Source organism: Culex quinquefasciatus, chromosome 3 (assembly GCF_015732765.1).
Source record: "Culex quinquefasciatus strain JHB chromosome 3, VPISU_Cqui_1.0_pri_paternal, whole genome shotgun sequence".
Taxonomy (NCBI): domain Eukaryota; kingdom Metazoa; phylum Arthropoda; class Insecta; order Diptera; family Culicidae; genus Culex; species Culex quinquefasciatus.
This window is the reverse complement of record NC_051863.1, coordinates 155,100,594-155,116,314: the sequence shown is the minus strand read 5'-3', so window position 1 is coordinate 155,116,314 and position 15,721 is coordinate 155,100,594. Positions and strand designations below refer to the sequence as shown.

At 34.0% G+C, this 15,721-nt stretch overlaps 1 protein-coding gene across 1 annotated transcript in view; it reads right to left on the bottom strand.

Annotated features, from left to right (window-relative positions):
• LOC6045477 overlaps positions 1–11,920 on the bottom strand; it is a 29,419-nt gene extending 17,499 nt beyond the window's left edge. Inside the window, exons 1-3 of the mRNA XM_038266234.1 lie at positions 11,720–11,920; positions 1,173–1,281; positions 754–1,002 (exon numbers count right to left, since the gene is read on the bottom strand). Coding sequence (XP_038122162.1) covers positions 754–1,002; positions 1,173–1,281; positions 11,720–11,825 — 464 coding nt within the window. The 5' untranslated portion in view covers positions 11,826–11,920. The remainder of the gene's footprint in view (positions 1–753; positions 1,003–1,172; positions 1,282–11,719) is intronic.
• Positions 11,921–15,721: the final 3,801 nt, after the last annotated feature.

The following is a 15,721-nucleotide window of genomic DNA, read 5'->3' as shown; positions in this document are numbered from 1 at the left end:
ATTTACAAGCAGACAAGCCATTAATTGACACTTACACTTATTTTGACCAGGAATAAAAAAGTAAAATAATTTTTCAAAAAATTCTAATTTCCCAGGGATTTCCGGGAAAATTGGTTAAAAAATTCCCGTTTTCCGGCCGATGAAAAGATGAAAATTTACATAAATTTATTAGCCCTATGTCTCCCCCGCTGACGGTACTAAACAAAAAAAAGTAAGGTACACTAAACTAGAAGACGTTGACTAAAATTTTGCCAAGTATTATGCTTTTTGAAAAAAAAAATCAATCTAACCAAATCAAAATATGTATATTACGAAATCGAATTGAAAAGTTAAAGTGCCATACATTTTTATTTTTTAATAAAATGTCTCAAGCCTAATTTATGATAGTAAAAAGATATTTTTGTATTTCAAGTATTTTAACATCTTTATTTATTTTTGGAAATATTTATTACGAATAGCTAGGAAAATTCTCTTTAATTTTTGTTCATGTTCTTTCAAAATAAGACATTACATAGGTTCATGCTAATTGTCATTCAATAAGTTTAAAAAAAACTCGGCAACCATTCCTTGAACAAAATTTTAAAAATAGAAAATTTCCAACTTTTCCGTTCTTTTTTCTAATGAAGCCATTTTAAAAAATGGTCGAAAATCAATGTTTAAGGACTTTTCAAACATTAGTTTTTTTTTGGTCATACGTCATCGAAAATTTTCAAAAAGTCTTGAACTTAAATTAAACCCCCCTGCCCCACTCACATTGGCACCCCGTCCATGAAGGGCGTCCTCCACTGGCTCTGGCCCGTCCAATGGATCGCGATGCTCTGGCCCGGGATCCGGTTGACGATGTCAATCACGATAAAGTCCCGCTCGCACACGGTCAGCGCCGGTCCGGTGTGGCGTCCGTTAACAAGAAAGTAGTGCCGCTGCTGCTGCCACGCCAAATGTCCACCGGTGGTCGTGGCCGCGGCCTGGTCGGTGGTTCTAATTATATTTTTATGGTCCACTCTGCAATTAAAACCAGCCAGAACGCATTATTTCGCCTTGTTTGGGGGAATGTGTGAAGATTCAAATTTTCAGCTCTTCAGCTAATTTGGGGGGAAAAAATCTTGAAGTTAATTTTTGAAGCTCAATCCCATGTTCCAAAAATCTCGACACAAGCCTTCCCAAGAACTTACGCCAGCAGAGATTTGGGCATCAGCCGCTTCTCGATGACGAGCCGGTACCGGCAAATCCGGGGCCAATCGGCTCGCTTGCAGGGCCGATCACAGGGGCTGAAAATCTCCTCTGAAAATAGAGTTTCGAAAATCAAAGAGAGAAAATGAAAAAGCGAACGGTTCGCAGAATAGAGTGATCATCGTAATAATATAGAGTCGAGAAGTTCGGTGGTGCATGGTAAATCATTTAATGCAGCAAGATTTATTGTTCATCTGGGGCTACAGACCGGTTGGCTGACGGGAAAAATACGAAGACCGACAGAACGAGTCAGGCCCGTCCTGTGTGCACATTCCTATGCGTTTTGAGGTGGTTTTATGAGATCATGTCAGAGCCGGCTCGAGCATAAATCAATTTATTTTTATTATTACTCTGTGGACGGCTGAAATTCACAACAATACACCGAATTTCAGCTGTTCAGCTTGAAAAGATAATACTATGAGTGCCTTATTCAATGTTACGCAATATTTGATAATGTTTTTTTCTTCAAATGTAATATTTACATATCAATGATTCTCAGAATCGAAACCAACTTAAAAAAAATCATTTTTCACACTCGAAACTTTATTACTAACAAAAGTAAACATGGTAAAAAAACACTGGTTCCTTTTACTAATAATTAAAAACGTATGTGCGACAAAAGGTCGAAGGTCGAATGCCAAAAGGTCGAAAGACATAAGGTAGAATGAACAAAAAGTCGAAAGTGGACAATAGGTCGAATGGATAAAACGTCGAAAAGACAAAAGGTCGAATGTGAATAAATGAAACAAATAATAAAAATTATAAACTTTTAAAATATTCTTGAAAAAGTGTTTTCTTACATCCTTTTAGTAATGATATATTTTTTTTCTTTTCAAATAAACAGAATAATCTGAAAGTTTTTAACAACGTTGATTTTCATAATGTTTTTTGTGATTTTTTCCATTCTTTTAAATATGAGCGGTTCTTTAAAAAAAATCAGCTACTTAAATATTGTTAAAATTTGTGTTTAATTTAAAAAACCATTCCTTGTTTGTCGTAATATTTTTGTAAGTTTTTCCATTCTTTCAAACATAAGAAGTTCTTTGAAAATAAAAGTTCGACTTCTAAAATATTTTGAAGGTTCATTTTTATTTTTAAAAATAACCTATTCTTGATTTCATAATATTTTTGTAAGTTTTCTATTCTTTTAGATCTTTAAAAAAAAAGGTCGACCTCTAAAATATTTTTTAATTTTTGCCTTCCTCATCTTACTGAGGAAAGGCTATAAAATCACTCAAAAAATGAACTTATTAATTTGACCTCCTAGACCCACCTTCACGTATACCTATCGACTCAGAATCATGTTCTGAGCAAATGTCTGTGTGGATGTGTGTAGGTGGGTGGACAAAAAAATTGTCACTCGATTATCGCCGGACTGGATGAACGGATTTTGACCGTATTAGTCTCATTCGATCCGTCTTGGGGTCCCATAAGTCTCTATTTAAAATCAGCATGTTTAGTTAAGTACTTCAAAAGTTATGCTAAAAAAACGATTTTGGCGTAAGTCCGGAAGATTGTAAAAAGGGTGGTTTTTGCAAGAAAACCTATCATGTTATACATTTTCAGAAAGGTATTAAAAAGACCTTTCCAATGAGCCTAAAACATTGAAGATCTGACAACCCTATCAAAAGTTATTAGGACTTAAGTATTATTTATACACTTTTTGGAGGCCGGATCTCAGATATCTCAATAAAAATGATGTCCGGGTCCATCATGCGACCTGTCGTTAGTTAGATAATCGAAAGACATTTCAAATGAGCCTTAAACATCAAGGATCTGACAACCCTATCAAACGTTATTAGCACTTAAGTATTATTTATACACTTTTTGGAGGCCGGATTTCAGGTATTGTGATAGAAATATTGTCTGAATCTTCCATGCGAAGTATCGTTGAATAGGTTTTTTTTTTATCAGACCTTGCCGAAGAGCCAGAAATATTGAAGGTCTGCGAACCCTATCAAAAGAAATGATTAATAAAGTTGATTTGTTAAACATGTTCAGGGGGAATGTTGCTATTGTTATTGAATGTGAGGAAGGCACCAACCACCTAAAGATGGATTAAGTAACGTTTTTTTTAAACAACCTATTCTTGACTGTCGTAATGTTTTTATGAATTTTCCATTCTTTATAATATGAGCGGTTTAAAAAAAAAAAAGTTCAACTTCAGAAATATTTGCTAAGCTTTTATTTTATTTTTAAGAAACCTATTCTTGACTGTCGTAATATATTTGTGAATTTTTCCATTCTTTCAAATATTAGTGGTTCTTTTTAAAAAATACTACTTTTCAAATTGGGCAGCGAATGACCAAGAAGGTTAAAGCTGCCAGAAATAAATGAATTAACAACAACTTCTTAAATATTTTGTATGTTTTAATTTTATTTATAAAAAAATAATGTTTAGAATATTTTTTATGACTTCAGTAACTATTCCAAATATTAACAGTTCCAAAAACTGAGAAAGTCTGCTTCTTAAATATTGTAGCAAGTTTTCTATCCTTTTTCAATCTATCCTTCATGGTCACATTGGATCCTTAGAAAAATCTGACTTCAACAGTATAATTGAATACATAAAAAAAAATCGATCGTATTTATTTATATTTTTAAAGAAAAAAGTAACTTTTCCAAAGTGTTTATCATTAAAATGAGATAACTCGTAATGATTACAAGTAAAGGTAGTTTTCTGCTCTACAACTTTGTACAAAATTGTTACACTGCAAACAAAATATACCTTCAAAGATTATCTATTTGGTAAATTGCAGATTTGAAAAGCACATCAAATTTCCCTTCAAATACAAGTCTCACGATTAGCAGAGCCTATGAATAAAGATAGTTTATGCAACGAGTCGTCCCACGAGGTTCACTGAATTGAATAACTCGAGTTTTGCAACGAGTTGATTAACACTTTTGCAATTCCAGAAATCACCCTTTTGAAGAGCGAATGACCCAATATCATTGACCCATAGGGTTAAAGTCCCTTTAATAAAACCAACAACAACAACCCTTTAATGAAATCTTATTGCAATCAAATTGACATTTTTTTTTTAATTTAAAAAGGCATATTTTTAGTCATAGGGTACGTTATCCATTAGTGGACCCCTTTCCTATAGTGGACCCTCTGAAGGGTTTTTGATGGAAAATTCAATAAAATCACAATTTCAAGCGTGTTGTTGTCTACAAATCTTTTATTTGGCATGTTCAGCATCATTTAGAACAATGATGACTGACATTGAATTGTCCTTTTCACCAAAATAAGTGTTTTGAGTTCGACATCTGAAATCAGCCATGGCCACTAGCATTTTCACAACAAAACTGCATTTATATTTTATGATTGAATTAACCATCCAATCATTTTTTGACTGATTATTTAACTTCAGCAAGTCGAAGTAATGTAAGTTTAAGGATATTTACTAAAATAAAGCGAAGAAATGCAATTTTCTAGCAAAAATTATGGGGGTCCAATATAGGACAACGAAAATCCAAACTTTTCCAAAAGTGGACCCCTGTTAATTAAACCTTCAAAAATTATGAAAACTGTGTATTCAAGCAAAAGTTTCTCTAAAACATACAATAAATGCTTGTTGTTATCAACCTAAACGCATATTTTTTTCAATTATGAGTATACAGCAATTCCCCACGAAAACAGCATGATTCGAAAAAAAAGTTCTCCGATCGGGCTCAAAATGTTTCTGGGGGATCCTTGGCCGAAATAATTAGACCCGTATTTTTTTGTTTGGCCATTAGGGTGACCTACGCCGTGTTAGGGTGGTCCAAAAAATGGCAATTTTCGTCGATTTTCGCAAAAACCACTTTTTTCAAAAAAACATATCTCCGCGCCATTTCATCCGATTTTAGCTGTCTTAGTCGCAAAAGAAAGGTGATTAGTTTGGCTATTTGGGAAAAATAGTAAGAAGTTTCAAAAATCTAGCTTAACATTTGAAAAGGTTGAATGAAAATATAAAATGCTGTTTTGAAGGTCTCGGGACCAAAGAGCCTATGTCTGAAAATATTTTTATCGGATTCCTCGGAAAATTTCACATAACATATCAAAAAATGGTGAAGTTATGTTTTCGATACTCTGAGATACGATTTTTTGAAAATAAAAACTGGGTTTTTCGACGCGCCACGCGCAAAATTGGAAAATTACGAAAACGGGAAAAAATCGACTTTTTTCACAAAAACTGCGATAACCTTAAAATTTTAGCGATGACCTATAGATGTTATGTTACCAAAAGTTGCGTTTTTTAATTACGAAAATTTTGGTACCCTTTTTTCGAATCATGCTGTTTTCGTGGGGAATTGCTGTATAAATATAGCTGTTTTCATGTTAAAAGTACGAATAATGCTGATGCCGTAAGAATTTATAATTAATTAAAACTATAGTTAATTGTACTTAACTGAAGCACCATAATTGCAGTTTGAAATGATATTTTATAATAATAAATCAACAACAAAACATTCTTTTTCCAATAAACATGCGTGGTTTTATCAGCAACTGTAAACAATTCTATTGTTTAGTATCGGTCAACCATTTATGTAATTAATATGGAAAAATTTGCATCAAGATTACTTTTTTTAAATTATTTTTATGTTTACAGTGGTTTTTGAGACGTTTTCTCTGATCTTTTTCGGAAATAAATGTGTTTAAATGTCTGTTTGGTTTTTTGTTGTTTAAAGCCAAATTTGTTAACAAAAAATATTTGTTTATGATGAAAAGTGAGCAAAATCCATCTTTTATTCATTATATCTATCATTAGACCTACACCATGCATCAAAACATCAAATATCGGTTAAATTTGGTATAAAAATAACAGTTTGCCTATAGTGGACCCGGGTCCACAATCGGATTATGGACCCGGGTCCACTATAGGAAAAGGGGTCCACAGCAGGCAAAAAAACTTTTTTCAATTGGCTATTTTTCTGCTCAAAAACAAATAACTGATGAAACAAATAGTCAAAATTGTTCGAAAGACTTCAGTTTTCATTGTTTTGTACAAAGGGTTATGAAAAAGTGCTTAAAATATTGAAAATTTGTGAAAAATGTGCTTCGGCTCTACTAGGGGGTCCACTAATGGTTAAAATACCCTATAAAAGTATGTAGAGTTCATGTGTCCAATTCTAAATTTTTTTGAATATTTACTTACCTTTTTAGGTACGGACAGATGCAAAAAATGTAATGGATAAAACAACGATGATTAATGGAAAGCCCATAGGGAAGCTCGAAAGTTTCAGCCAAATCAAAACTTATATAAATCTAATATTCGTGGAAAGTTGCTTTAATTTTTAAAAAATAATAATTTTATTTTAGTATAAAATAAAGTATTACATCTTTTCGTAAGTGCCATTTAATATTCCACATTTTTTTCAACGAATGATTTTGGTAAATATAAATCAATTTTTACAGCAAAGTGGAAAATTGTCAAGAACTTTACATTTTCAACTTATCAACTTTATTAGGTATCAACACCATTCAGTCCAACAACAACAATAAACAAAAAAAAATCCGCCCCACAAACGTTTGAGTTTTGATTTATGGTGAACTTTGTTCTTTCGCTCGATTTCACAATCTAACACAACATCACAGGCATTTTGCACGGCTGGCCGACTTCCTGTATCTTAAATCTGACAATTCCTGACCATCTCACAGCACACAAATTTAGGCCGTGGTCCGCAGAATCGTCGCAAACCGTCCGCGGCCGGACGGCACTTTCATTGAGGCGTGCGTTTTGCTCATTTAGATGCTTAAAATATAATTATAAGATTGAGGAAAAATTTTCTCACGGTATTCACCGCCTGCGTACTTTGCAGCGAAAGTGATTTTTCTTGAAAAGTGTTCTGGGAGTATATTTAAACTCATTTTGAAATAATGAAAATCATCATATTTAAAACGAATTTCTCAATCATTCATTGAGCTTTTTTAATGTGAAAATAAAGTTTTAAATTATACAAATTTTAAATTAAATTCCAAAACAGGCACCTCAACCCTAGCAGTAACAATACACGCGGCCAGCGACTGCCAGTCAGTTACTCACTCGCGCTTCGATCATGTCTTTGAGGTGATAAAACTCTCCTTTGAAAACCTCCACCCTCCACCCTAAGGACCTCCGCGCGCGCACCGTAGATTTCGCGCTTGGTCGGCTCAAAGTCGGCCAAAATGACGGCGCTTTAACCGGTTAATCTATATCCATCAAGCCGAGCAGGCACCGGTGACGAGAAGGACATCTATTTTGGTTTGGCCTGGTGATGGTGGTGAAACGGTAATAAGTGTCAGAAAAATGTATTTTACCGCGTCGAATTAGAGTGAAAGGACAACCGGGGACGGTGGGCGTTTAGGGTGGTCTAAGGGCGGCGCGTGTAAGATTAGCGGTAATGATTGCACTTTTGCTTTTGAAACTTCAATGTCATGCAGTTTAAAAAAAAAATCTTCCGCAAAAAAAACCATGTTAATTTTATTTCTGAACCTTTTAAAAAACAAACTAGAAACTTAAGAAAAAAGAATAACTGTTTAATAGATTAAATTATTATAGCGGAGAAAAAACTTCCTTCGAAATAACTACAGAAAAAGCTTAAGCTTACTCGTTACTTTTTTTTGTAAAGCATTAGAGAGTTTGTTAGAGTTAGTCCATCTTACTTAAAAAAAAATCAGTTTTACTAATTCGTACGTATTTCTTTCAGCTATTTCGAAGGTTTTTTAAAACTTTTACCTTAAGATAACTTATAACTTATTCCGTTAAGTACTAGTAAACTCTCACTCTAATTCAAGTTGGTCAGCTCTTGAAAGATAATTAGTGTTCTCGGCAGAAAATTAAAATGTCTCGTCAATTTCTAAAAACCTTGTAAAAAGAGAAGATAAAAAAGTTATTTCGTCTGTAGAGTTAACATTTTGAATAGCTATAAATAATTTATTCAGGTTGAGCACCAAAAACATTTCACATCCCAAACGACTATTTCTCAGAGTAACAATAAATTGAAGTACATTATTTTTTTGCCTTCTATAAAGTGGTTAGGCTTGCCAACCCAAGCAACTTAGTCGAGGACACCAACATTTTATCTCGCAATCTTCTACGGCCGAATTTAGAGAAAGCATCTGAGCAAACCATCAAAAACGAGTTTGTTGAACGTATCAATTCAGGGTTAAGTTTAAGAGAAAAATGAAGTTCTTTTAGAGCTCTAAAAACAAAGATTTTTATTTTTGCCAAGTCAGTTTGAACTTAAGGGTCAGCCCTTTAACGGTAAAAAAATATGTAAATTTAAAACTGAAATATCTCGAAAAAGCGCTGGCCTAATTTTAGGCGCTAGGGGATATATATACTCGAGATATCTTAATTTTAAAATGTCCAATTTTCAAGGATAAAGTGTGTAGGACCACCCTAACCAAATTCGAAAATTGTCCAACCATATGTTTTTTCATGTCATTTTGCCCTCTGAAACTGAATCTGCCCTCCAAATTGAGCTAAAGTGTCAAAATATCGCATTTTGGATATATATTGGATTTCTATGTCGATTATCATATTAACAACTTTCTAGAAGACAAAAAATACCCAAAAATATTCTTGAAGAGCTGAATTATCAAAATCGCCCTAATCGTGAACCAACCTAATTCTTCACCATAAGTTGCCCATCCCACAGCTCCAAAACTTCACCATTTTTCGGAAAAACAATTTTACACTGCATTTTTCGATATGGACCACTGTGCATTTGTTATTTTATCAGTATTAGCTGAGACCTACATAAAATTAAATATTCAGGTGTCGATATCTCAGCAACTACTGGATCAATGTCAACATACATACAGTTTTTTTTTATTTTTCAGATCTTCTAATAGTTTTGAAATTCAAAATCAAGTTTTACTGTTATCTAATTTAAAATAGATGATAAAAAGGCTTGATTTTGATTTTAAATAAAAGTAATAAAACCTCTACTAAAAATGGCCGACAAAATTTTCAAAATTTTGATTAAAAAAACATTATACTGTGCTGTACACGAAAAATGTTACAAAGGGTCAAATTATTTAGAAACTGATTCAAATGTTATGCTATGCTTAAAAAAACAGAAAAATGAATTTGAAACTGTTTTCAGTTATTTGCGCATTGAAATTTTGACGTCTTTGTAAAAAATATGTTTCCCCCCTTACATTTGTCAAGATTATATTGAAAATGGGGGGAAATAAACTTTGAAAAACATCAGCAACAGCCTTAATTGGAAAAAATAAATATTGATTGATTTGTATCATTACTCTCAAGGTGGCATTTTTTACATAAAAACATAAAAAAAAAAGAATTTAATAAAATATTTCAAAACTGTTGCAATTTGTTCCAGAAATGGATGATTTGTTCTATAAAATCATGTCTTTATTGAACTTTTTTTACATTTTTACATTTTCCCAGTACGCAACATTATATTTCTTCGTCCTTCTACCTTCTATATCTAGCAAATATTTAATATTCAATAACAAAACAGCAATTTGGCATTCTTTGCTCTACCATTTTTAAAATACTAATTTTCAAAAAGTTAAATTCACAAAAAAAATGAAAAGTTTTCGAAGACCATTAAAAAAAATGTAGCTCATGTACAGTAAAGCTAAACCTGAATTCACTGATCTATGACTTTTTGGAATCACTTTTTATGTAAAAATATTGAAAGTGCAAAATAAATCAATTCTTTACAATTCGTATTTAGAATATAAAACGGGTTTTTTGCAGAAATATAGCAATTAAAAAAAAATTAAATGAAATTTTCTACGTACAGCTTTCATTTAAAAAAATATATATCACCATGAAAACAGATTGTTCTTACTTTCCATTAGCTTTAAAAATGCGTTTTAAGATTTTCAAATATTTGCATTTTTGTATTCACTGCTGCCAAAATTTGATAAAGCCTTAAAAATTATTCTAAAAGATAAAAGCATTTTAAAATTTATATTGTTTGGTTTTTTTGATTAGTATTTTACGATAAAATATTTTTATGCCTGTCTTAATTAGATTTTCTATATTTTAATGTTTATAAACATTAATATAAGACCGGGTAAGGGAGCGTTCTTTTATTACGTAACGCAGTTGCTGGGGAGGAGGTTGGAGGCCGTGTTACGCTCCATACAAAAAATAAAGAAATTTGTATGTAAATTTTGTTACGTGGGAGGGAGGGGGTCCAAAAATCCATTTTTGCGTTACGTAATAAAAGAACGCTCCCAAGCGTTGTTGCCTCTTACCCCAGTTGGACTGGGTTCGATCCCAGACGGTCCTGGTGACATTTTTCGAGACGAGATTTGTCTGATCACGCCATCGATCAGACTGGAGTCGCTGATTGGCAGTTGGACTCGCAATCCAAAGGTCGTCAGTTCGAATCCCAGGGAGTATGAGGTAAAATAGAGGTTTGAATTTGAATTCGAGTAGGAATCTCGCAATAGAGAACGCCTAGGCAATGCTGTAGAGCGAACAATTTGATTGTTATTAACATTAATGTTTACAAAAAATAATGTTTAAGGTTGGTAAATTTCAAAAAAAAAATCTTTAAAGATATTCTTATTCTTACGCTATTTTATACTACCCTAAACTGTTGTCAAGCAGAGAACTTTCTTCTCGCCGATCACAACTGTAAAATTAAACAAACTTTCCTTTTCCACCTCAAAATGACCGTTTTCAAGGTGACGAATATCGCTTCTTCTCGTCGGAAACCGCCACTACCAGGTTGCTGCCGGTTGACGAATTTCTCCCCAAAAAAACCTCCCGTTTCCTCCCCGGCTAGCTGACGGATCGTCCCATCACTCAGGATTAATTATGGCGGAGATCATAGAATTATGGCACAATCGCTTGTAGAACATGCTCGAGCAATGCCCGATATTCGTTGGGGAGGGGAAACCTTTTGACTGATATTTGTGCTTATTTTGAGCACCGAACATACAGAGTCGGGGCGGCATTCGATACCGATTTATTTTCCCACAAATTTCGACACCCTTGTCTTGGGTGGGAACATGTTTAGGAGGGAAAATGAAAGTCGGTTTCGGCAAGTTAGTAACAGCTGCTAATTAAGTGAGTTTGGTTTGCACATAATTCGATCACACATCACCGAGAGTTGAGACTAATCTTGAGATTTGGCTGCTTGTTGAATGCTTGGGTACGTGTGAGGGAAACCCTCAAGTTGGAAAATTAATTGGAAAACTTTTCCGATATTTTGTTGGTATAACTTAGTTGAGAAGCAAATGAAACGCGAGTCGTGATAATTAGAAACACTTCCTTCTAGTATTGAAGCAGATGAGTTCAGACTATTTCTACCAAAGATTTGAAGATAATTAAATTTACAACAATTTGTTACTAAAACTTCGTTACCGTTACAGAACTAAAATCGCCACCTCAGCTGTTGCCCTTTAAAAGTTTCCTTGAACTCCGACGAAAAATAAATTTCGCTGTCGCACATATTTCGGCGTGTAGCACAACCAACCAACACCTTCCAAAATATAAACAAAACCGCACACACAAACAAAAACTTCACTCACTCGGGTTAATGGCCGTGAAATATATCACCAACATTGCCGCCAAGAACACGGCCACCGTTATCAGAACGCGCTGAACCAGCAGCGATATCCAGCGGGATCTCCGCATGACGTCACTTTAGAATCCTCCCTCAACACTGTATCGCAACGACGTGACCGATGACATAACCTCAAACCGACCAACCGACTTGTACCGTGCCCCAGTGCCCGATTACGACTGCTGGAGCTAGGGGAACTCGGGCCAGGGTCTTGAGCGTGAACACCTTAACGTGGAACTCGTGGAATACAGTGTTCTAGGTTGGTCCAAAGGAATTTGTCGAGGAACTGAACTCAATACAACTTCATTCAGTTGAAGGATGGTCAGCCCTCTAAAAGCCTGAACACCACCTGGTGGCGCAATTTCGAACTAAATTTGACAGATATTAGGATGTAACAAAAATGACTTTTTGGCGGGCATTCAGGGGTTTGTTCCGGTGGGCATACTGAGCCCAAATCCCAAATATGAGCTCGATTGGACGTAACAGGAGCTGGCGCTCCGCCCTTCAATTTTAAATGGGATTTAACCCGTAAAAAAAGATTTTTTCAAAAATGTCAATTTTTGAGGCATTTTGGCCACTGAAGCGTTTACCAAAAACATCACTGGCATGTAGGCCAGATCCTTGCGCATCTTTTGGTATATATAACATTGAAGTTTGGAGCACCCTGGAGTTCGCTACAGACCTTCAAAGTTTGGCATTTTTTCGAAAAACCGGCCCCGGCAAAAAAGATATGCGTCGCGTCTCGCGACGCCCGAGACGCCATTTGATTTTGCTGGGACCGGTTTTTCGAAAAATGCCTGTTGAAAGGTGCTCAAACTTCAATGTTATATATACCAATAGATGCGCTAGCCTACATGCCAGTGATGTTTGTAAACGCCTTCGTGGCCAAATATTGACATTTTGAAAAATCTTTTTTAAATCCCATTTAAATTGAAGGGCGAAGCGGTTACGTCCAATCGAGCTCATATTTGGGATTTGGGCTCAGTATGCCCACCGGAACAAACCCCTGAATGCCCGCCAAAAAGTCATTTTTGTTACACTCTAACAGATATATATTTTGGATCATCCTAGTGTTGTCTACGATACAAGAGACAACAGGTCGTACCTTCGAAGACCATGACAATGCGCGACTCTTCGTCCACCAGGTTTGCAAAGAGTGCAATTTCTCCTAAACTGGCCAGTCTTGGCAGCGGCAGCTGGTCACTTGGCAGTGATTAACCACCGAATGCAATACCAAATCTTGGCCGTAAAGGTAAAGTTCGCGCATAAAAGGTTCAAGGGACACGCTGTGGCGCGCGCGGTAGTTTTCACTTTTATTAAAAGGTAAACATTGAAAAGGTAAAAGTGCATCTGACCGAGGCGGGATGCTGGCTTGTTTTCTTGCCTCAGTTATGTAATCGGTGACGAAAGATGAAATGCATTAAAAGTTGGTGGGGGCACGCTTTCTTCGGAAGAGAAGGTTTAGCCTTACTGACACAGTTAGAGTTGGGGCATTGAAGAGGAATTATGTGAACAAGGCTATTATGAAACTTAGATTAATTTATTTCAGGACATGTGTTTTGACAGGGAGTATTGTAGTTACAGAGATTGTGATGAAAACAAACAGTCAGTAGTATTAAAATTACACATTAAAAATAAGTCTTTATAAAGCGCATTGTTTTTAAAGTGCCATAACTTAGACGTTTATGATATGATTTTTCTTTTTTTGACTTTTCAAATGTAAGGGTATTGCATTTTTGGTTATCTTGAACAAATCCAAAAAAGAATTAATAAATTAGCAAGCTTTTAGAAAATTTAATGTTTCTATCGATTTGGAGTCTTGGGTAGAGTTGTAGGAAGAGTATCAAAGTTGTCAGATAAATCTGGGAATGGCAGATTTTTCAAGCGTCTACCAGAATAAAGATTTATCATTATCTGCGCCAGATTTTTAAAGATTTTACATTTTCTGTCAATTTCGAACATCTAAAATTGTTCAATTTTTGGCCCGGCAACCCTGGTTGTAGGTATTGCTTAGAACTTTTAGAGAGAAAAAATATGTACACTCACTATTGCGTAAAAAAAATTGCTTGAAAATTTGTATTTTAGGATATATTTTTGATGATAAATAATGCCATCTTTTGAGCTTTAATACAAGTCGGCCTAAAGTCATTTAGCAGTATTGTAAATCGAAAAATTAAATAAATTCGAAAAATAATTTACACCGTGCACCGTTTTTAAGTGCTAGCCACCTGAAATTGTTTTTTTGTTGATAAGGTGACTATTTACCTTTTAAATTAGACCAAGCTTGACCAACCAAATTTGTTTTCTCAAAATGATCAGAAAATTTCCTATAAATTTGCTCCAAAGACATTGAAGATTTGACCAATGGTTGCTGATAGGGCGTCCAAATTTCCCGGGTTTTGAATTTCCCGGGAAACGGGAAAAATATTTTTGAAATCCCTTGGAAATTTTTAAACAGTCATAAAATCTATTTTTTCAATATATTTGTAATGTTTTTCAAGCTTAAAATCATAGAATAAGCTCAATAATATTAATTGGTGATAATCTACACATCAATCTAAACAAGGACGGCAGTTTTTAAATAGGTTAAGTGAAACTAAAATACTATTTTTTGTTCTTTGTTGTGCTTTGGATTTTATATGATTTACAATGTGATTCAAATTAAATAAGTCTTATATCAATATATTTCATTTATATATAATGACATGACCAGAAATGCTTGAAAATTTCATTGAAAATATTTTAAAAAAAAACAAGAGGCCACCAGTCAATGTAGAACTTTAGATAAGTTTTGAATTTCATGTTTTATATAATAAAATTTTATGCAACAAGTGGCAAAAAGAAGATTTTTTCAGTACGAGTCGTACATTTATCGGATAAATCTCGATTACTTTTTCAAAATGTCCTATGACTTAGGAAACTCTTGGCGCATTAGTTGTTTTGAAAAAGTAATACGACAAGCCCTGGAAAAAACAAGTTTCACAACAAGTTACTTACAACATTTTTTAGCAATCCCGAATAAACGCCTGTTGAATGGAATTTTTGCAAACATCCATGTGTTAAATAAATTCACCGTTAAAATTAAAAAAAAAATTTGCTTATTGATACTAGTGCTGAAAAGTTCAACTTTCACAAAGAAACTTTTGCAAAAAACATATGCCATGTAGGAAAAAAAAACAGGAATTTAGTCTGAATAGGTAAGGAGATTTTAAAGCAATAAATTTGGAAATCGGTGTTCTGTGAAATCATTTTGTTCTGCTCCTGTTTTAACCAAAGTCATTCAAAACATCATGCAATAAAAATGGCTTAATAATTGTCTTAATTCATTTCATTTGTCCTGATTTGCCCCACATGCAGGTGTTTGATGAAAAATAATTTGATTTGATTTTTTTTTTTCAAATTAAAAATCATAATAATACGTAGATAATTCAATCTTTTAAAAAAATATAAAATCAAATAGGAAATATTTAAAGCGCAAGGCATTTAACAGATCGGTAAGCTAAAATTTTAACAGCATTGCAATAAACCAAATTAATGCTGATATATGTTGAATACAAATTATAATGCTTTAAAATTATTATCGATTATGAGGTATTCAACTGTTCATCTATTTCCACAACCAAATCTGAATTTCAAGATCAAAATTTGTTTTTTTAATTTCAGGAATTCCCGGGACAAATTATAAAAATCCGGGATTGTCCCGGGAATCCCCGGGATGGACGCACTAGTTGCTGAGATAAAGTAGGGGAAAGTGGGGCAAGTGTAACAAGCTAAGGAAATGCTCGTTATAACCCATTATAAAGTTTAAAAATCTGTCGGATTTTATTATAATCATCTTATTCTAGGTCTTGACTAAGACTTTGTTAGAACAAGTTTTTAAAAAATCCTGCTCTTTAATGTAAAAAATTGATTTTAAAATTTTTGATTTTCCGTACGTTCTACTCAACTAGTGGGGCAAGACGAACAA